Source organism: Camarhynchus parvulus, chromosome 7 (genome assembly GCF_901933205.1).
Source record: "Camarhynchus parvulus chromosome 7, STF_HiC, whole genome shotgun sequence".
NCBI classification, from domain to species: domain Eukaryota; kingdom Metazoa; phylum Chordata; class Aves; order Passeriformes; family Thraupidae; genus Camarhynchus; species Camarhynchus parvulus.
The window spans coordinates 16,248,350-16,269,831 of NC_044577.1; the positions used below are offsets into that span (position 1 = coordinate 16,248,350).

The following is a 21,482-nucleotide window of genomic DNA, read 5'->3' on the forward strand; positions in this document are numbered from 1 at the left end:
GAGGCACCGCGCCCGACTCCGCGGCCCCCGCGCCGCCGCGGGACCCCGCGCTGCCCGGGAGGCGCTGGCACACGGCGGGGGGCAGAGGGGCGCTTTCTCCCGGGACAGGAACCCTCGGCCGCGCCCGGGGCGGCGGGCACAGAGGGCCCTCCCGGCCGCGCTGTGCCGTCGGGGCGGGCCGCGGGCGGCGGAGCGGAGCGGCCGGGCCGGTTGCGCGCTCAGGTTACGCGCGGCCCTGCGCGGCTGTCACGTGCGCGCTCCGCCGGGCTGCGGTCGGATCTGCGGCTCCGGGGGCTGGCGGGGGGAGGGTGGAAAAGGGAGAAAAAAAAAAAAAAAAGACTAAAGAAAAAGGTTTATTTGCTAACCACTTTCCCCATCGCTGCTCGAGCAGGTTACTCCAAACCACAAAACAAGCCGGCGCCGCAGGCTCGCCCCGGCGTGCAGGGCAGCAGATGAAGGGAGCGGCCGGGACTCACAGAGCTGACGTCTTTACTAGGCGTTATTCCTTTATTTTGCTGCAAAATGGTGTTTACATACAGATAAAAGAAATCGATCTTAGTTTAGCACCGCTTGTTCTCCGGGGAAAGAGAGGGTGGGATGCAAGACAAAATCTATATAAATGGAGAAAGAAAGGTAAAAAGCTGATAATACATGTTTCCGTGCTGGTCCGGCTCGTCTTCTTCATCTTGGTTAAGAACTCAGCGCTGCCTATTTAGGAGGGATCCTACGCGTTTCGAGAATTTGGTTTAAATGGTAAAAAGACACACTCCCCGCGATTCACTGGCGCGTACGCTCTACTCTAGGGGTGAACACTCCGGGCACAAGTTCATGCAGGAACGGGTGGACTCTGCTCTAGTACATAGAAAGAGCCTGCTCTCGCATAACTACTCTTTTCTTTTTCATCCTCCGGTTCTGAAACCAAATTTTAACTTGCTGATCGCTTAAATTCAGTCTGTTTGATAGTTCTTTCCTCTTCTGTCGGTTAATAAACTCATTGAGGAGAAACTCGTTTTCCAATTCAGCAATTTGTTGTTTTGTGTATGGTTTCCGTTTCTTTCTTGATCTCCCCTGGGTGGGGCACCAAGGCAAACCTACAACAAACACGTCGATAATTTAGTGGATTAAGTCTGGGTATGAAAAGATAGGAATATGAAGGAAAAAAAAAAAAAAAGCCACCAAAACCAAAAGAACCCCAAACCAACCAAAAAAGAAGAAAAAACTCCAAACCCGCAAGATATCAGAGCTAAACTAGGTCGGAAAACTGGGCAAAGCACATCTGACAGCACAATTTGTATCTAACCTTCGAGTCAGATTAAGCGATTTTTGCTCCGAAAGAGTTACATGGAGGTTTACAGAGTAATTACAGGCATCTCTTAAAAAGAACGTATAGCTAGGTCGCTTCTAACTAAAGCGAGATATTTAAGGCATACCATCCTGCACTGAAGGTCTGAGGCATGACTGGACTGCTGCGGGCTGAACTGTCAGGTTCAAGTTGACGGGATTCTTGATGTCCTCCTTTAAGCTTGAATTGCAGGAATTCACTTCAAAAAGAGTAGCCGAGCCATGCAGACTTCTCTGCAGGCTCGAGTGGTCATACTTTACGGGCTTTAAGTTGGCTGTGTGAGTAACAGTTGGGTCATTTGCAAAAGATTGCCTCTGCCTGCATCTCTCCTCTTGTTTGGAGCTCGTATCGTGGGCGTAGTATTTATTGTTGTCTTCCAGGCACTCCTTGTTGCCGTTGGAGCTGATGTTGATTGGAACGGAGCCGGGGAGGTAAGGCTGCGCCGCGCCGCCGAACGCGTGGCTCTGCGGCTGGGCTGCGCACGAACTTGAGCAAGTCCAGGGGATCGAGCTCCGGGGGTAGGAAATGGTGGGCAGAGCCGCCAATTGACTGCCATTAGCCCGCAAATTAGGAAAATAAAAGGAATCTGGCGATTGCAAATTCAAGAGAGAACCAACGTAGCCAGATCTGTAGAGACTGCGATCGCACATTTCCAACAAAGGACTTCAGCTGTTCTTACAGCGGTATTTAGTTACAACAGGGAATAAGCGGAAAGCCTGAAACGATTGGACGAAACTTTGCAGACAGGTTCTTCAAAGCCGGTAATTTCAGCACCGCCTCCAGCGACCGAGCCACAGAGTCCCCCCCTCCCCACCCTTTTTTTTTTCCTTTCTCTTCACCCCCACTTTTAAAAAGTCTTATGATAACACTTGAAATATGAAAATATCGAGCTCGCAAGGGGGAGGGGAAACCACGGTCTCTGCTTCTATGAAAGTGGCCGGGGTTGGTTGGCAGAGCTGCGGCGCCAGAGGGATGAGCGGAAAACAAACATTTGCCGAGAGGACAGGGCAGCCCCGGCGCAGCCCGTGCCGGCCGTGCCCCCCGGCTGGCCGTGCTCACCGGCTGGCAGCACCCTCTGGGCCAGAACCCTGATACCCACGGTAAGAGTGAGCACCGAGGGCTGGAAATAACTTGCGATGTCTGTGAGATGCGGATCTTTAGGGCATACGTGTGTACTTCTGCCCCTAACCGCATGATATGCATCTGCATATGCGTGCAAATAAAGTGTTAATCGATGGGATATTACCGAGATCGTCGTTCTGGCACACTAATGACCAGCATTCTCTCAGGTCCGCACGTCTGCCCTTTTTACCCCTTTTGCCTTTCATCTTCACTTGGAAGCGCTTCTAGGCAAACAACGCTTCTAAAACTCGGAATTTGTTTTTTCTTTGAAATACAATCAAACAAACATCAACAAACAGACAATAACAACAGCAACAACACGGAATTACTTGGGCAACCCTCTGAGATTAAATAAATAAATAAACAAATAAATAAAATCGGAAGACTTCAAGAAAGAAAATGCCAGGGTCTGCTCTTCAGCAGAGAGGGTATGAATGCAGCAGCGGACAGAGGGAGGGGAGAGTCAGCCTCATCTCTCAGGTTGTGTGTGAGGAGCTTTTCTCTCATGAGAAGAAAATCATCCCTCACAAATAAAATTTGTTTTATTACTGTATTATTTTCGGGAGTTACACATATTTTGATATTTTTGATTGATCAAACAAGAGTCCATTTATTCCATTATCTCACTCCTTTCACCACAGCCCCAGAGTTATTAAAATCATATCTGAGAGCATCCTCACAGGACATTGCTCGTGTCCTTTCCCAGACCGTGCGGTTAGGGAGGCAGAGAACAGGCAAGGCCCCGTGAGCTGCGCCCGAAGCCTGGCAGCGAGCTGGGGGGCCGGGGAAGGAGCGGGGTACCCATGGGCTCCGCGCTCCCGGCCGCTCCCAGCCCCGCCACCCACAAATCCGCGGGACACTCTGGAGGCCGATCCGCCACCAGGAGCGGGCGTTTCTGTCCCCGGCCTCTCTTCCAAGATCTCCCCGGTGTGTGCGAGTCCGGCGTCAAGCGAAGCCGTAATGCCCGGACTTTGCCACTTTCATTGCCTCGCTTAAAAACTTGAACCTAGTTAGCATGTCAGGTTAATTTTCCCTGTTATTATCCTCTTAATCACAGTTTTAATCTTGGTTTTATTTCTAAGGCGAGATCAGAGACGCTGCCCTTCTTGACATTGTCCTAATCAAATTCATCTTTCTGTTTAATGGGAAATTGAGGGAAATTCTGCAGTAATTTCATTGCCTGGAAAAAAATCTTTAAATGATTGCTCTCTCCTAGACCACACAGGACCACACAAGCACCGCTGGAGGATATTGCTGACCACTGCCTTTAATTTTTATTGTTTGAATTATGTCTACCAATTGAATCTCCCTCTTATTAGCTGACTTGTATTCTAACTTTGTGCTCCCTAAGAAGATGGGAAATATTTTTTTTCATGATCGTATTTTACGAAAGAGCCGATTTTCGGTTCTTGGAAGAGGAAAGGAACATTCAGTTCAAAGGCTATATTTTTGTCTGCAATAAACACAAGGAATGGATGTGAGTTCCCAGTTACCGGAAAGAAAGGTGACACTTCAAACTAACTTTTATGGGGTTAGAGAAAACAGAGCTTTCAATTAATATTCAACTCATTTGTAATTGCTAATTAATAAAAAAAAAAAAAAAAAAAAAAAGATAACATAATAAAAACCTGAAATAGCCGGAGAAGCTCACATTCACGGAAAGTGTTTAAATCTACATGGAAAAACATTTAGAGAAACATCATGTTCCAGAGGCAGCTGGCCTCGGAGCCGAGGGGAGCGGGGTGGAGTGGAAGGAGAGCCTCGTATGGGCTTGTACTGCTTTTTCCAGCCACAGCCGGCTGCTGGTTTGGGGGCGGCGTGTTAATGCCTCGGGTGTCCCCCCGCCTGCGTCTGTACAGGAAATATCACCACGGAGGAACAGGGCGACCCGGAGGCCTGCTTTCACACGCTCCTTTCCTCTTTTCCGCTCTTTTTTTTCCCTGGTTTTTAACCAGGCGTCCGGATAGGCCTGGACATCAGAGCTGACCACACACTATAATTTCACTGGCAAAGTCTTCCCGTTTACCGACGAAGGGTGCTCTGCGTGTGACCGAGCAGCCTCCCTCGCTCATTTATCACTCGGAAACGCGGCGCCCGGAGTGAGGGGAAGGCTTCCCCTGCCTATGCCAGGGGTTGTCCAGGAGATGGCAGGATTGCCTCAGACATGGCTGGGAAACAGCGCTGCCTGACAGGAGCCGAGCAATGCATCACTGCGCCACTGTGCATTCGCAATTCGCTTTGTCGAGGTACATGTTAATTATCTGCAATAACGTGCGCTGCATTTCAGAGGAACCTTCATATCCTCTTCTCTGAACATGGGCGGCTGGGGCTGCGCGGCTGCAGCCCGGCCCCGGCCCACGTGCAGCTGATGTCCTGAAGAGCCCAAGCTGTGGCCGAGGAGGTTTTGAACAAGGCTCACCAATGCCCCAGCTCCAGGCTTAGAAAACCCTTTTAATTTCAGCCGGTAGGTAGGGGGGCAGATATGCGCCTCATCTTCCTCCTGCCTGTAGCTGCTGGCTTCTTAATGATTCTGCACCTTCTTAGGAAACTAAAAGGCGACTTCTCTCCATCTGGTACCGATTTGCCAGAGAGTTCGGGTTTCATTCTGCCCGAGGAAGGCGGCTTTGGCTCGGCAAACTGCGCCTTCTGAAAGCGCGGAGCCCGGCAAAGCCAAAGGTTAAGCCTGGAAGGAGGAAGAGAGCAGCCCGCGATGGCTCCGCGGCCGGGAAACAAAACAGGTCTGGCAGTGCCCGGCCGGCCGTCTGCAGGGAGACTCGGTGGGAGGAAAACTCGGAAGAATTAATGGCAGTATGTGTGGGTGAGTGGGGGTGCCAAGGGGGAGAAGACAAGAATTTAAAACATTCGGAGAAAAGAAGGTTGCATCAGCAGAGCGGGCTGTTCCAGGCACGTAAATGAAGAACAGCACAAGTGTCCTTTCACACTAGAATTCAACAAAAATGCGCTTTGCGATAAAATCGGAACTGCTCAGAAATTGACTTTTTTCGTCCTTTCAGGGAAAACAAACGCCACGAACGTGCGAGCGGAGTAGAAAGGGGAAGGAAGAGGGCGGAGGAGGCGGAAGATAACCTCCCGATGGAGCCAGGCGGCTGCGGAGAAAACGGAGAGCATCCCTCCGGGCTGGCCCGGGGAAGCGGCAAGTGCCGGGACGTTTTGGAAAGGGAGAACAAAGGGGCTGCCGAGGGCAGGCGGAGCGGGGCTCGGAGGGACAGGGGACACACAGCCCTTCGCCTGCTTCCCATGCCCTGTGCTTCTCACCGGCAGCATTTCTTTCTCACTAAAACCCTTCCCTGCCGACAAGGCACCCTCGGATGCTCTTCCTCATCCTTTAATACCCGTCTATCTACCTCTCATTTGCCAGGAACGGCATCCTGTGTCCCTGAGAATTCCAGGCAAACCCGGAGCCCGTGAAACCCCCTGCGGCAAAAGAAGGCGAATTTCTTTCTCTCTCTTTATATACAGCGAAAAGAAATCGTTTTATTAAAGATGGTTCAGGAAAAGATTTGCAACATCGTTAACAGTTTGGAAATTCAGATTGTATTTCCAACACAAAGTAAAAGCTGACTTTAAGACAAATTTTTAAAAAATCGTTTATGGAGAAATAGGTTTATCGTATGTCTTACCACATACAAGGGTAATCAAAATGTTTAGAGCAATAGTATATTATAATAAATAATACTAGTTTGGAACACATTTTAATAATTAGATGAGGCACATTAACAGAGAGGACACCCCTTCTCTCTCCTAGTTGTTGATTAGCGTGTCTGATCACCCTGTGTATATCATAACATGCACACTAGGTTTAAAATAATAAAAAAATTGACAAAATCTTAGCCTTTCGGCCCATATAAATTATGGCATCTTTTGGATTTCCTTATTTATTGCTTCTGTCATAAACACCCGTTTAGTTTTGTAAATTAAAACCCTAGCAGTGACCTGCGCTTGTCCATCAAGGAGTTTTTGGGCGTGAGGAAGTAGAAGAATCTTGAGCTGGTCCAGACAAACGGGGCAGAGGGGACATTCCCCGCCAGGTCTGTGCAGGTCGATACACACCTCTGCAGGGGCAGCCTCTCCTCTGGCTGCAGGCCGAGCTGCCCAAGCCGTCCTGCCCAAAGCGCTGCCCCGGGGCACCGCGATCTGCGCCTCCGCGGAGCACTCAGCCTCGCAGCCCTGCCCGGGACACGAGAGATTCCCTTTTCCGGCCGGGGCTCCTTTTGCAGCCGGGCAGCGCGGACTCCTTGCACTGAAAACGAAACTGCGGCGGACAAAACGCACAAACCCAAGCTCAACCCCAAACCTGCAGGAGCGGGGAGCGCGGTGGGACGCGCCTGCGATTCTGCGCCCCACAACTGCTCGGAGAGGTTCTCCCTTCCTCGACAAAGTAATTCAAAATTCTGCTGCAGCCAGGAACCCTCCACTCAATTCTCTCCGGGTCCCAGTGGACCAGGCAAGTTTGGCAGAAGCCGGGTGCTGCCACGGGTCTGTATTCCGGCTTTCTTGTATTTCCGATTGATTTTTTTTTTCACTCGGTGTGTTTTGAAGTTTACGATACCAAATCAAAACTGACACTTTCTGGCACTGGCTGTTGCTCAGAGGAAATAAAAAAAATAAAAAAAAAAAAAAAAAAAATCACAGAGTACCCCCCAAAGACTTAAGCATTACAAAAAAATTATAGCTTTTACCGTTCAACATATTTAAATTCGTTTATACTGGCCTAGAGGGAAGAACAGAAAATATAATTAATATTAATATTATTATTATTTTCAAAAAGAAGAGACTATAATTCAATTCAAGACTTGTCAACACTCCCTTACACTGAGAGAAAAAAGCTGACTTTCACGGAAAACAATTCCCGAAATTTCGCCACCCCTGGAAGGACAAAAAAATTAAATATATTTTCAAGTCTTTTCTAAAGTCTTTAGCTGGTGGTAAATTGAGTTTATATTTTCATCACTGTCCGCAATTAATGTATCAGGATACGTTGTCTTTCAGTTTGGAGACTATTTTCTTATCCTTCACCCTCCTGTTCTGAAACCAAATGGTAACTTGTCTCTCAGACAGGTTTGTGGCTGCGGATATCCTTCGCCTCTTGTCCTTGTTAATGAACTTGTTAATGGCATATTCATTCTCGAGTTCTTTAAGCTGCAGTTTTGTGTACGGCACTCGCTTCTTCCTCCCACGCCGGTAGACGCACATATCGGGCTGGTTTAGTGCAACGTCCCCTATTGAAAAAGACATTATGTGAAAAATCAGAATTTTATTACAGGCTTTTAAAGCTTAACCGATACTTGTTGGGCACTGGTTCCCATGGCCAAATAAATAATGCAGGGTTGTTTACAGTTTATTATTATTTACACTGCCACATTATTTGCACTCTAGTAAAGCCCCACCAAAACTTTGATGGACTGTCATCACTTTTCAGGCATGCATCGCTAACCGAGCACGCAGGGCGGCGGGGCATTGGCTGGGGGGCTGAGAGCGGCTCGCTGCTGGCAGCGCACACACAGAAATCGCTTTGCTGAGAGTTCCCCGGGTTTGTTTGCATGTGGTTTGTGCCTCTGCGCCCTCACTGCTCGCGGTCTTTAAGTGCTCTGGGGCCGCCGGATCAGTCGCCAGCCGGAAAGGCAGAGGAGAGCAAGCTTTCGAGCCACCGTCCTGCAAACTTCAAACGCGACTCTAAACCCGGCCACCGAGGGAAGCAGCGGGAGAAGGAGCCCGGGGCCGCCCCGGCGCTCACGGCCCGGGGGTCGGGTGCCCTGGCCCTGGTGGCGGGGAGGTTCTGGGGTCAGTCCCGCGGGTATGGAAAGCGGAGGGTGAGGATTCTCTCGGGGGTAGACGGCTGAGGAGGGAGCGAGAAAAAGTGAGTATCCACCGCCCCCACCCTGCTCTATGCGTGTCTGTGCGGCGTGTCCAGCTCGGCAGGCCGCCCCTGCAGCCCGGGGGCGGGGGAGGGGACGGGAAGGCGGAGGAGGCGCGGGGGTGCTCTGCTCAGACCATTTCTCCCCCTCTCGTACCTGGAAAGGACGATTTCCAGAAGTGCGAGCTCTGTGTCTGATCTTTGGCACAGTAAACCTGACTATTCCAGCCATTAGCCAGAGTCCAAGACTGATAGCCCTCCATTGATATGTATGTTTCGTGTCTCGGTTCCCCAGAGCCAAACGTTGAGACCATGTCTATGTACCCAGGAACGTGCTGGTAGGGGGTTGTATAGCCCTGGTAGAAGGACACTTCCTTTGCCCTGGAGGAGACTTCATTGGCGGGGACACTCGTGCTGGTCAAGCTGGAGACGTCCATGTACTTTTCCACGGGAAAGCCGCCAATGGAGGCGTGGGGGGGAGACTTCAGGGCGTTTTGCTGTATCCCGACCCCGTGGGACATCCTGCAGCTATAGTATCCATTGCCAAAGTGATACCCATAGCCCAGCGCGGGGGCGGCGGCCGGCGTGGTGGAGCCCGGGCAGTCCTTGGTCGGGGGGTCGGGCCTCGCCGCCGCCCCCGAGCGCTCCCCTCCGCCGGCGTAGGCAAAACCCGAGGCGGCGGCGGCGGCAGCGGCGGCGGCGGCCGCTCGGCCCGTGTGCGCCGCCCCGAAAACAGGCGAGGAGAGAAAGTTACGGCACTGCCCGGGGGCTCCGCCGCCGCCGCTGCCGCCGCTGCTGTCGCCGCGCAGTCCGTCCATCTCCCAGCTCGCTGCTTTGCTCATGGCCTTGCACATCGCGGGCGGCGGCGGCGGCGGCGTCGGTCCCCGGCCGGGCATGATGCGAATGGTTATTTGCCTCCAACAGGTTGGATCCTGGCGGTACGTTTATAAAAACGAAGTCCAGGTTGGGAGGGGGGACCGGGGCGGGGGCGGCCGGCCCCAGATTAGTTTGCCTCAGCCCGGGGGGCTGCTCATAGGCTGCCGTCGGAACATGTGACCCTCCCGCTGCCCGCACTGCCCCTTTCGCCTCGCAGCCCCCCGGTCGGCACCGACGGCACCCCCACCCTCCACTCCCACCCCCGCCCCGCCGCCGCGCTCCCGCCCCGCCACGGCCCCGGCGCTGGAGCGGGGGGAGATTGGGCGGGCGAGCAGCGGTGATGCCCCTCCTGACTAGCCTAGGCCCCCGTTGCTTCATCTCCCCCTTCCTCCTGCTCGCGGCTTCAAAAAGGCCAGCCGAGTACCACTGGACCTTTTGAGGCCGCCGGCAGGGGCCTTTTTACAGCCACGGACAGGGGTCTCACCGGATCCACAGCGAGACCTTCTCCAGTTCATTGTTGCCTCTGCAAGAGAGGGGAAACCCCAACACGATCTTTGTATTCCATCCTCCCCACCTCCCTTCTTCCCGGCGATATATGGAGTAAATGGGCTTTGTTCTATGGGAAAAGGGGTCCCCTGGCTTCACTGAGCTGTCGGTCCCTGGGAGAACCTTCCTTTTACGCCCCCTTTACCGCCCCCAACCCCCCCCCGATATCGCTACGGGCTGGGAAAATGCACTGGGGCTGTGCGCAGCGCAAGATGGTGAACCTGGCACTCATTAGATGTGGCTTTTTATCCCGTGCAGTGTCAGTTCATGTCGTGGTAAGGCAGCCTAGTTAAAACGCACAGTTTTCTTACGCTGACGGCTGTTCTCGTGGTCACTTCCCAAGACGGTGGCAAATCCTTCTGTCGTCTCCCTCGACTCTCACACCGAGTCGGGATGGAAATGCAGGAGCGCGAAGTACTGGAAATGGAGAAAGCTCCGAAGACGACTCCCAGCTCCAGCTCCAGCCCCAACCACAGCCTCAACCACAACTCCAATCCCTACCTCTCTGGACCGAGTCCAGCCGCTCCGCAGTTGTGTATTGCACACTTTGCTCTCTCTTGGGCGCGAAGGGCAAGAAGTTGCTGAGAAAAGTGTCAGCTTGGCGGGGAAGGACAGGGAAGCTCCGCGCCACCGAAAACCATAGGGCTGGGGCTGTGTTTACTGTCCCTGCGGAGGCTCAGGCGCATGAGAGGAGAGGCAGCCGCCATGGAGGTGAAACTCTGTGCCAGCACCATCGCGGGGCTCTGGGGGTGCCCTTGCCGAGCAGCCCGGGCAGGTGGTGGCGGGGCTCCCCGGACGCTGGGCTGTGCGGGACAGCCGCAGGTCCCGCAGCAGCGCCCGTCACGCAGCCCGACTTTGTAGCCGGTCTAATAATCGCCGGCGGTACCTGGAAGCGGGTTTGGAATGACAAACGGGTGCCCATAATTACGGAACAGCTGAATGTCATAGACGAGTTCATGATCATTAGCTCTGACCGCGTATTTGCAATTAATCTTTCGTAATCAGCTGAGGAGAGAGCCAGGCGTGATTACATGTTTCTCTCAGTTAAAAGCCGAATCAGTATTTACTCTCAGGACATTAAACGCTCCGTAATTAGAAGGAAGTTTTGTCGAAGAACAACTTTCTCACTCTTTTATGTCGCTGCAAGCAACTTTCTACCGAAAACGCTGCTATAAAAAGAAGCCCAGAGAAACGAAGGACTTTATTTTTCCGGACATCTTTCTATGTGTATTCCCACGTTCTGTTGTGTATCCCCTATCAATAAGTGCAGTAAAAATTTCTCTCGTGTCAGCACCTTTAAATAAGACCGCGAAAGAAAGGAACATCTAAAGAGCAGGATTTCAGAGCTTTTTGAGGTCGATTGCATCAAAGGAAACCACAGTGCAGCCGCAGCGGCTCCCATAGAGGTCTTCAGCCCTGTCGAGACCTCTGCTCCAGAAAGAGCCCCTCGGTGTACCAAAAACCTCTTTGGGCGGGTTCCTGACCAACAACTTCAATTCTATAATGAGCTGCTTTGTGAAGGGTGTAGAAAACAGCATCGCCTTGCACGGCAGGATATTATACACAGGAATAAATGATCTCATGAGCAAAGGTCGGTTCTCGGAGAGCACCCACCCAGTTTACAAGTAGCAGGATGGGTCCCGCACCCCCGGGCCGGAGGGCCGGGCGGAGGCCCCGAGCAGCCCCGAGCTTTCTTTGCCCAGGGAGAGCAGCTCCCATCGGGGCTCAGCCGTGTCGGGCGGGGCAGGAGGACCTGCCGCGCTGGCCGGGTCCCTGTCCCTGCCAGGCCGTCCTTGGCCTCTCTGGGCAGCGCTTCCACGAGTGGCCAGCGCCCCGAGGAGTCGCGTCGCATTTTCCATTGACAAATTGCATGGGAATCCGCAGAATTCATGAGCTAGAAAGCAACGCTGCAGTCGTGCTTTTGCTTCCCCAGAAGAAAAACTTGTGGGTTTGTTTTGTTGTTTTTTTTTTTTTTTTTTTACAATCCTGAAATCATCTCATTTAGACAAGTGCATTTACCATGATTTAATACAGCTAGGATTCCACTCAAACTTTTAGTACAGGCTTTTAGTATCTGTCTAGTATCCATCTCTTACAGGAACCCCCCCGATTTTTTATCTCGTCCCATCGCCAGAATTTGCCGATGGTAATTTTGTCGATGGGAAGTTGCTTCTTATGTTAGTGTCCGGTATAAGAAAAAAATTCTCATCCAGGACAAACAGAGAACACAAACAAAACCACTCGATTTATATGTCTCCCAAACTTTATGCCATTTTCACTGCGTTCCGTTGTTACCTTTTAATTTGTATGAACTTTTAATAGCTAAACATAACAGAAGAACTTTCATTTTCCCCCATGCCTTTAAAAAATAGCCAGTTATGATAACGAATAGATTGAACAGCAACACGTAGAGAATTATTTAACTATTTTCCCCTCCAGATCAATGCCCATAGCCTCTCACTTCTTTATTTACTTCAACCTTAAATAATCCGTTTCGAGACGGAGAAAGTTTTCTCGGGGCTGCCCGCATGGTCTCGGTGCAGCGGCCACGGGCGGCTGAACACTGCGGGCGTTGAACTTGAGCTCTGGGGTCACGGGCTGGTTCTGGCCGCTCTCTGCCTGCCCCGGCCACTCTGAAGCAACGCGGGGACCTCGGGACCCTGACCTTGGACCAGCTCTGCAGCCAGCCGCAGCTGCAGCATAAACTGAACCACCGGCCGAGCCCCTTTGTGACCGGACGTGGGCTTTACCGTTTCAGTGAAATCCCGTCTGTGTGCAGAGGCAGCCTCAGAAGGCACCGTGGAACTGTGACACTGTGAAACTCAGAGCCATGTAACTGCGACACTCGCCCAGCGTCCCGTGGGTTTCTGCCTGGGCAGCGCGGGGAGAGACGGTGTGCAGGGCCCGCGGGACTCGGGGACACGCTGAGCTCGTGTCCTTCATTCGCCAGTGACATTTCACAGACAATATAGACTGAACACGCCCCGGGACTGGCCCTGTGCTGATATGGCGGCCTGAGGCAGAGGGGACAGTCGGGGCTGGACAGGAGTGTGCTGCGCGCTCAGACACCACGACAGCCCCTGCGCGGGCGCGGAGCTGCCCTGCCAGGAGGCCTCCGGCTGGTGGGAGGGGAGGGCAGGGCCAGCGGGCAGGGCTGGACGAAAGGCTGGCAGCCCCTGCGGGCAGGACCGGCGAGCAGGGAGGGAAGGGCCGGCGGTAAGATCAGGTAGGGCCGGCGGGCATGACAGGCAGAAGGAGAAGCCGGGCTGGTCGGACAGGACGGGCAGGGCTGGCAGGACAGGAAGGCAGGGCAGGGCAGGGCAGAGCCGGCAGAGCTGGCAGGGCAGGACGGGCAGGGCAGGGCAGAGCAGGGCAGAGCTGGCAGAGCTGGCAGGGCAGGGCAGGAGGGGCAGGGCAGGGCAGAGCTGGCAGAGCTGGCAGGGCAGGAGGGGCAGGGCAGGGCAGAGCTGGCAGGGCAGGGCCGGCAGGGCCGGGCAGTGCCGCCAGTGCCGCCGAGACGCCGCCAGGTGTCGCCGCCGTGCCTGCCGCCGGTGCCGCCGCGGGCCGAGCGCGCCCCCCGCGCCGCGGGTCCCTCGGGGCGGCCCCGCCGGGACCGGCTCCCCGCGCCCACGCACTTCCCACGGCCACCGCATCCCCACGACCCCCGCACCGCCGCCTTCTCCCACCCCGCGGGCCGCGTCCCTGCGCTACCTCGGATGTGTCCTGCGCGCTGCCCTGGGGCCTTGCTGGCAGCCTGCCCCGCTGCGGGATGGGAAGCATTTATTCCCGCTCGTCTTCCCAAGAACGCTCCGACCGGTGAAAAGTTGCCCGAGATGTTTGTCTCATTTAATACAAACTTCACTTCAATTAAACTATGTGACCTCTTTTCCCCGGGTAAGATTTAATAAATAAGTACTGAAATATTCTTTGATGCCTCCAGCAATAACTTTCAAGGTAAAAATCTGGCCAAAGGCCTAAGCAGCTATTTAAACTTACAAGAACAACTGAGTAAACAGAGTCTAACAAAAGCTCACATATTTCGGCAGTTTCTCGGCGGTCTCTGTAACTTCCTCCCTCTTTGCCCACTAATGCCCCTTCAATGTCCGTGGTTTTTCAGGCTTAGCTATTGGTTTTGAACAACTACAAACATTCTGAAAGATTTTGGAAAAAAGCTACCCCAACCGAACAAAACCCCCAACTGAACACCACAAAAGAAAAGCAACAATAACAATAAAACAAACAAAAAAAAGCAAGATAAACAAAACAACAATCCCAAAACATAAGCTCTCCTGGATGCACACAAGCAACAAGCAAAGAGATAAATATCAGTGCAGTAAATACCTCTACTTTTCTGGGATTTTAAACAACAGACAACTAGTTTATTAGGGGTTGACGGTCTGGGGTGAACTCATTAACTGCATTGCAGGGACCAGTTTTGTAACCTCACTCCTACCTAGTGGAAGATTATTAACGTCTTATATAACATTTTATCACCCTTGCATATGAATCTAGCTGTATTTTAAGATACTCTGTACATAACCTAAGGAATCAGTATTATTTAAAAGGTGCAAAATATAACCCTAGTAAAGATCATTCATAGCCGCACTTGAGTGTAACTTATTTTTCTCACAGTGGGGCTTTTCACATAGTCTTTTTCATCCGCTCCGAATAACATAAAACCCGTTCTCTCCTTTTTAGTGGCGCAGTAACATTTTTTGAGTCTAAAGCTGTGCCGGTTCTGGTGGTGTACACATACGATTGCCTCCGAGATGTGGTATCTCGGCTGCGGTTTTCGAGAGAGCAGGGGGAAAGATGCTTGCCGGGTTACAGCATGTAAGAAAACAGACGAGGGCGCCAAACGACAGCAATAAACCCGGCCGCAGGTTTCCGCTCCGCCTCCGCCCCGCCGGGGCCGGCGGCCGCGCCGCCGCCTGCAGCGGAGCCGGGCACGGCGGGGAAGCGAGGGCTGCGGGAGCCCCGGGCGGGCGGGGGCGGTGCCGCTGCCGCCGCCGGGGCGCGGGCCCGGCCGGGCTCTGCGGGGGCACCCCGGGGACACGCTCCGTCCCTCCGGGAGCGCCCCGCGGAGCCGCAGCCCCGGCCCGGCCGGGACCCCGCAGGTGTCACCGCTCCTCTCCCCTCCGCATCGGCCCGCTCCTCCGCCGCGTCCGCGGGCGAGGAAAAGTTGACATTTACTCTTGTCTGGTTTGGGGGCTGTAAAACGCAGAACACCACGCTGCAGTCTAAATTCACATTTCAAAGGGCTGACATAAAACTCTCATTAATAGAAGGCTGGATTTTGCAAACAACGCCTAGAATGATTCTTAAATATTTGGTGGAACGTTTAGGGGGACTTTAACAGGCTATTGAAAAAAAAACTGACAAGCATCCCATTTTCGAACTATGCATCATGCGCAAGAGCACAAGAACTTAGGAGATGCGTGTGACCAAGATTAGCAGGAGCAGCTCTCATTAAAAAAAAAAAAAAAAGAAAAAAAAAGGAAAAAAAATCAGACCCGCGTTTAATCACAGGAAACATTCGGGTGTTTCTCCGAGAGATGAAACACGTATTCCCAGGGTCTAAACATTAGATGATGTAGGTGAAAAAAAAAAATCACGGCGAGAAAAAAGGTTGGGCAGCTATCGAAGCGCACTCCAGAGATGCTAACGACAAAGGATTTATCTTCGTTTAAATGGTTGCCATCAGCGTCATTATTACTAGCAAAGTTACCACTGAAGGGAGACTTTCCGACTGTCACGTCTGCCGAGCGCGGCAGCCCGTGTCTCCAGCAGCGCGGCCACGCTTCGCCCCGCGGCAGCGGCAAAGAGCGGAGGGATGAGCTAACTGAGCCACAGGTAACTTTGGCGAGAGGTTGTTAAGGTGATGTTTCTGATAGGACGGAGCCTGTAGGCAATAACCCCCCATCCATCATTTAATTCTATGATTATTTTTAAATTTTCAAATGCTTGGGTTTTATTGGTGGTGGGGAGGAAAGAAGCAAAGGGCTGGAGTGAAACCTGCAGGGAGAATGAAATGGATGCCCACGGAGTGTTTTAAATCACGAACGTATTTAATGTTCTCCAGTTATTTCCTTCCCCTATCATACCGTAAAACAGTCAGTATTTTCCCAGAGGGAAGAAAAATCCCGGGCTAGCTTTGTCGATAAGCAGGATTATAGAAAGTAAAAATGAGATCATATTTAAGGATGCAAAGAAGACAAAGATAATGGAGTTGTAATATACTACATTGTAACAAATATTTTAATCTCCAAGTAGCTGCTGTATGTACACTTAAATCCGGGCAGCAAACTTGTAAAGTCTGGCCATAAGGTTCGCGCGTGTGAGGGGGTGCGTGGGGGTGTCACTGTAAATTCCTAAATAAAAGTACTAAAGTGGTCTGGAAATGGGAGGGAAAAGTAAAGAGATATCAGCGGCAGGATGTTCTCGATCCTCTGGTCCTATTGAGCATTTCGCTGCCTTGTGATCTAAAATTCGCCTCAGAAATAATAATAAAGAAAAGTATTATCTAATATTTAGCATGTAGTTCTGTCCGAGGACAAATGAGAAAGAAGCTGCATCATTAGGACCTAAAAGGCAACAAAACAAAAATCAGAGCATAATGATGCACCTAAATGAAGGGGGAAATGTTGCACAGCTCATTTTATTAATCAGACTGTCAATTCCACCCCAGAGGCCAAACCCCAGAGCAATTCAAGCAGGATCTGATCAAGCTAAGGACAGGAGCTTTACTCCTCACTTCTTGTCTTTCTTTCTTTCCACCTGGATATATTTGTCTGCTCTGAAGCCGCCTTCATTATCCACTGACAGGAGCTTGTATTTATTTGCTTATAAACCTGTTACAATAAATGATTATTCGAACAGCGTCATTCGTACCTTAATGACGAGCACCACTTTTTGATGAATGACATTTCGGGCTAGAAAGGATGTATGGGTCATTTTGACCAGTCATTCCCTCGCTTTGGCATCCCACAATTTTTACACCTCCCTCAAAAACAGATAATAATATTTAGAGACACTTGCCGGGCTGAATGTGAATTAGCCCCTGCTGCAGCTCATCATTAGCACAGGACCAGCCCTGCAACTTTGACATTTTTTATAAAGCTGAGATGATGGAAAGAATAAGAAAAGAGATGATCCTGATGGAGAGAGGGCTGCACAGCCCTACAGCTGGCAAAAGGCTCTCGAATTTGTCAGACTCAGCTGGAAATGCGATGTTGGAGGCCCTTGAAAATTCTCCGCACAGTGGTCGCCTCAGCCCGAGACTGACTGCCGCCTCCCTGCACAGCGCTATAGGGGACATCTCCGCCAAAGGCAAATTTGAAATAGACACTTTATTCAATCTCCAGCATCCGAGCAGTGAAAGCACTGTCTCCTCCGAAATCCCGCCGTCGGAAAGCAGGAAGAAAATCAGCCTTTATTCCGAAGTTGCTCAAGAGGCAGATATGAACAGTGATGTGGAGGTGGGCTGCTCCGCGCTCCGCTCCCCGGCCAGCCTGACTTCCTCCCAGCTGAAGGAAAACAGTAACAAAGGTAACTCTTCCTTTATCATCTTCATCTAAGTCCCGCGCTTTGCCAACCGGCTTTAAAAACCAGAGAAAACCCTTCTAGCCAGAGGAAACCCACTGCCACCGCCAAAGTTGCCGGCCTCTGCATCGGCGCTCTCTCTTCTGCGAAGACAGAGCTCCAGGCTGTAAAATATTATTACAATTACTGCTCTACCCCAATAGCCGAGACTGTCCTGGCAGCTCCTGTGCCGGTGCCTTCGTGTGTGTGTGTGCATGCCCAAATCCATTGTTATGTAGATATATATCCAGAATATAGGTGGGCACAAATATCCACCCACCTATATTTAGGCAAAGCTTTCCCCGTGTATTTCCCCATGCTCTTGGAGCTCTCGGCGTCTCTTGAGCTGTATATGAGTGTATATACATAGATTAAATTAGAGAGAGAGAGAGAGAGAGGGGGGAATGCGAGTAAACTGCCCGCATTTGACTGTGTGTGCCCTTCTCTGTGTATATGCAACGTACTGTCTGTGTCCACCTCGGGCTAATTTGGCATTGTTCACTTTTCCTCTGCTTGTAAGAGGCGTTTTGAAACAGCCTCGTCTCCTTCCCCGTTCTTAGAGGGGCACGGTGATGGACGGCGGTGGTTACTACTGCAGGAGGTGGAGGTTATTATTGGAGAGGTGTAGGGAGATGAACGGTGGATTTCCTGGGCGCCACAGTGCATGCCTTTTTCGTCAAATGTGCCAGAGAAAGGAAGGGATGCTCGACGTAACCCTAGAGAAAAAAAAAAAGGGGGGTGTTTATGGCTGCTTTTATTTTGTATGTCTCAAACGAAACTAAAGAACGGCAGTGGAAGGGGAACAGGCTAGCGCCGAGCCCGGGCCCCGAGCCACGGCCCGCGCCCTCGCCCGCTCTCCCCTGAGCTCGGCTGCCCTGCAGTCTCCAAGCCCGCCCCATCTTAAAATAACTCAGTTACGAAGGATTAAAAAACCCCAATCTAACCAACCAACCAAACAATAACCAACAAACAACCTCCAAATCCAAATTTATCGATTCGGTTAGCAGCGGGGATTTGTAAGAATGACAGCTGGCCTTGAGCACCGGCGTAGCGGGCCCGGTCCGGCCTGGCTGGGAGGATTGGGGGTCCAGCGAGTCTCCCGCTCTCACCACCGTGCCCTCGCCCCGCAGGCTACGCGGAGAGCAGCCCGACGCCCAGCGCCGCCGCCGCCCCCGCCGCCCCCGCCGCCGGTATCGGCAGCCTGCACAGCGGCGGCGCGCTGGGCGGCTCGGCGGCGGGGGCCGACCAGGTGCGCCGCTACCGCACCGCCTTCACCCGGGAGCAGATCGCCCGCCTGGAAAAGGAGTTTTACCGCGAGAACTACGTGTCGCGGCCGCGGCGCTGCGAGCTGGCCGCCGCCCTCAATCTCCCCGAAACCACCATCAAGGTACGCCGCGTTCCGCGCCGCACCGAGCCGCGGCTGCCCCGAGCATCCCGGGCCGCGGCCGGCTGGGCTCTGCCGTTGAAGGACTCGCGGGGCCCGCAGCTATGAGCACCACTCGTGCTCGTTTGCTTTTCTGCATCCGACACTTTCCATTTGCTTTTTTAAAAGTTATAGTCATTACTGTTGTTTTTATTTTCCTCGTCAGTTTTTATCGCGTTAGCCTGTTTCCTAAAGTGAAGAGGGGAGAGAATAAACGTAGGGGGAATGAATGAGCGTCAGTACCGTGAAGACAGAGTCCTGAGTGGGGAGGACGGGACGAATTGAAGGGAAACATTTATTCGGATCGGAGAGGTCCCTGTCAAGTAGAGGGAGGGCCGTACCACCGCTCCCCTCGGGCAAGGTCACGGGAGATTGCTCCGAGAGGGAGAGGGGTCGCCTAGAAGCCTTGGCAATGTGTTTTGGTGGGTGCCCGCCGGTGTCCGCGGAAATGGGTGCGGCGGGGCGCGGAGCGGAGCGGAGCTGAGGCCGCGCTGTGCTTGTATCCCCGCAGGTGTGGTTCCAGAACCGGCGGATGAAGGACAAGCGGCAGCGCCTGGCCATGTCCTGGCCCCACCCGGCCGACCCCAGCTTCTACACCTACATGATGACCCACGCGGCGGCCACGGGCAGTCTGCCCTACCCTTTCCACTCCCACGTCCCGCTCCACTACTACCCGCACGTCGGGGTCACGGCCGCCGCCGCCGCCGCCGCCGCCTCGGGGGCCGCCGCCGCGCCCTTCGCCACCTCCATCCGCCCGCTGGACACTTTCCGCGCCCTCTCGCATCCCCTACTCCCGCCCGGAGCTGCTCTGCAGCTTCCGACACCCCGGCCTCTACCAGACGCCGGCAGCCGCCGGCCTCAACAGCAGCGCGGCCGCCTCGGCAGCGGCGGCGGCGGCGGCGGCGGCAGCGGCGGCGGCGGGCTCGGGGCCCCCGGGGGCTCGGCGCCCTGCTCCTGCCTCAGCTGCCACAGCAGCCAGACGGCGGCGGCGGCGGCGGCGGCGGCCTCGGCGCTGGGCTCGCGGGGCGGCGCGGCCGCCGAGTTCCCGTGCACGGCGGCGGGGCAGCGCTCCGAGAGCGGCTTCCTGCCCTACTCGGCCGCCGTGCTCAGCAAGGCCGCGGTGGCCTCGCCGGACCAGCGGGAGGAGGCGCCGCTCACCAGATAACTACCCCGGCCCAGCCCGGGTGTTTTGTAGAGGGAGTCGCGGGGGGATGGGGGGGGGGTCGTGGCGGGGGGCACCCCCGCGTTCGGCCAAAAAGTTCTGTCTATTTTTTTATTGCTGACCGCCCCGCCGCTGAGGGGCGCGGGACGGGCGGGGAGGGCGCTCCGCGGCTCCCGCACCCCGCGGAGGCGGCCCCGCGGTGCTCGCTGCCGGGCTTCGCGGGGCGCAGGCAACCGGCCCGCGGGGCAGAGAGGGGCAGCCGGCGGAAGGGAATGTGTTTCTGGCCTTATTTTATTTTTATTTTTATTATTATTATTGTTAATATTATTTCGGTTTGAATTGGAGTGGATGGGAAATGTCTCGAGTATTTCCGTACGACAAGCGGCAGCTAATGAGGCAGCCGCGTCCGGGCCAGTAACGGGAAGGGAAGTGTGATACTGTCGGGATGGGGAGAGGCATTTTATAAGATCACGCTTTCTAACTACCATAATCCACGCTATCTGGGAAATACTTGAATCTCTCTAGGTGTAGGCTGTAGTCCTGAAGCATTTACCTTCCAGACACTTTTCTAGATTTAGTTCTTTTTCTCGACGTCTTTTTCTTCTCTCGGTAAAACGGCTCTCGGATTTATTTCTCACGCATCTCTATCGCGCCTTTGCCTCTGAAAAGCCACCACTGGGTAACTGAGACCTGCTATACCAAACCACTGCTACTGGAGGGACTTCCTTGAACTTGAAGAAAGGCACATCAAAAACCACCAGTGTTACTGCCATGTCAATTTTGATGCTAATAATGTGCAGATTATGACGAAAATTGCCAATCATGTTCTCTGATGGACCTCCTTTGAATGTGGAATTGGAAAAAAGTTCCCCGCACAGAGACCTGCTGTCAAGTACTAACAACCCGCTAAGGGAAGTCATTAGAAGAGACAGATAAGAGACTTGGTACATAAAACATTGTTCTTGGTGCATAGAATGTATGTTATTTAATGTTATCTCTCTTACCTGAAGTGATTTCGCACAAGAAAGCCACTTTCTTATCATCTCAATTGCCAATTTTCATTTTGGTAACTTGGACACCCCGGGTAGACTTTTCTCTGTTAAGTTGATATTCCACCAATGTGAAGAGCCTCATTAAATCAAACCCAGATATTTCCATAATGCTCCCTACAGAGCCACTTCACTCTTCACATAATGAGATTTTTCTGAAGAGTTGAAGCCCTCATCTAACTTGCTATTGCTTGTTTAGGCCCTGTGTGATTGTGAATACACACACACACACTCGCGTGCATTCTAACAAAAAAAAAAAAAAAAAAAAAAGAGAAAAAAAGAAAAACCCCTCTATTATGTATTTCGATTAAGTGTCCTGAAATACTTCTATTTTTAAGACACTGGATTTTTTCATATTCTAATAATGAACTTTCAGGAAATGAATTTAAAGGCTATGCTGTTTTGTTCAGTGAACATAAATCATAGGTTGGTGTTTTTTGTCCAGTGGAACAGATTCCTTGGGCGGGGGTAGGTAAGGGCAAAGAAGAAACATCCCTAGGCTTCTG

The 21,482-nt window shown here is 52.7% G+C and overlaps 3 protein-coding genes across 3 annotated transcripts; 1 reads left to right on the top strand and 2 right to left on the bottom strand.

The window, feature by feature from the left end:
* Positions 1–335: 335 nt before the first annotated feature.
* On the bottom strand, positions 336–2,067 carry HOXD12 (homeobox D12). The gene is made up of 2 exons (XM_030952517.1): positions 1,431–2,067; positions 336–1,091 (listed from the first exon to the last, which is right to left on the bottom strand). The coding sequence occupies exons 1-2, from the start codon at positions 1,990–1,992 to the stop codon at positions 853–855; spliced, it is 801 nt and encodes a 266-aa protein (XP_030808377.1). The 5' UTR covers positions 1,993–2,067; the 3' UTR covers positions 336–852.
* A 4,016-nt stretch (positions 2,068–6,083) lies between these two features.
* On the bottom strand, positions 6,084–9,215 carry HOXD13 (homeobox D13). The gene is made up of 2 exons (XM_030952510.1): positions 8,497–9,215; positions 6,084–7,704 (listed from the first exon to the last, which is right to left on the bottom strand). The coding sequence occupies exons 1-2, from the start codon at positions 9,191–9,193 to the stop codon at positions 7,454–7,456; spliced, it is 948 nt and encodes a 315-aa protein (XP_030808370.1). The 5' UTR covers positions 9,194–9,215; the 3' UTR covers positions 6,084–7,453.
* A 7,670-nt stretch (positions 9,216–16,885) lies between these two features.
* EVX2 (even-skipped homeobox 2) lies at positions 16,886–19,930 on the top strand. Its single transcript, XM_030952650.1, is given in 5 exon segments — positions 16,886–17,309; positions 18,473–18,729; positions 19,277–19,549; positions 19,551–19,695; positions 19,698–19,930. Coding segments are annotated over 5 exon segments (1,332 nt in total).
* Positions 19,931–21,482: the final 1,552 nt, after the last annotated feature.

Bases quoted from the DNA above. Each gene is read 5' to 3' on its own strand.
- HOXD12 (XM_030952517.1), bottom strand. From the start codon at position 1,992: ATGTGCGATCGCAGTCTCTACAGATCTGGCTACGTTGGTTCTCTCTTG. The intron at 1,092-1,430 runs GTATGCCTTAAA...TGTTTGTTGTAG, and splicing joins CAGACCTTCAGTGCAGGATG to GTTTGCCTTGGTGCCCCACC.
- HOXD13 (XM_030952510.1), bottom strand. From the start codon at position 9,193: ATGTGCAAGGCCATGAGCAAAGCAGCGAGCTGGGAGATGGACGGACTG. The intron at 7,705-8,496 runs GTACGAGAGGGG...CTTTTTCAATAG, and splicing joins CTGGAAATCGTCCTTTCCAG to GGGACGTTGCACTAAACCAG.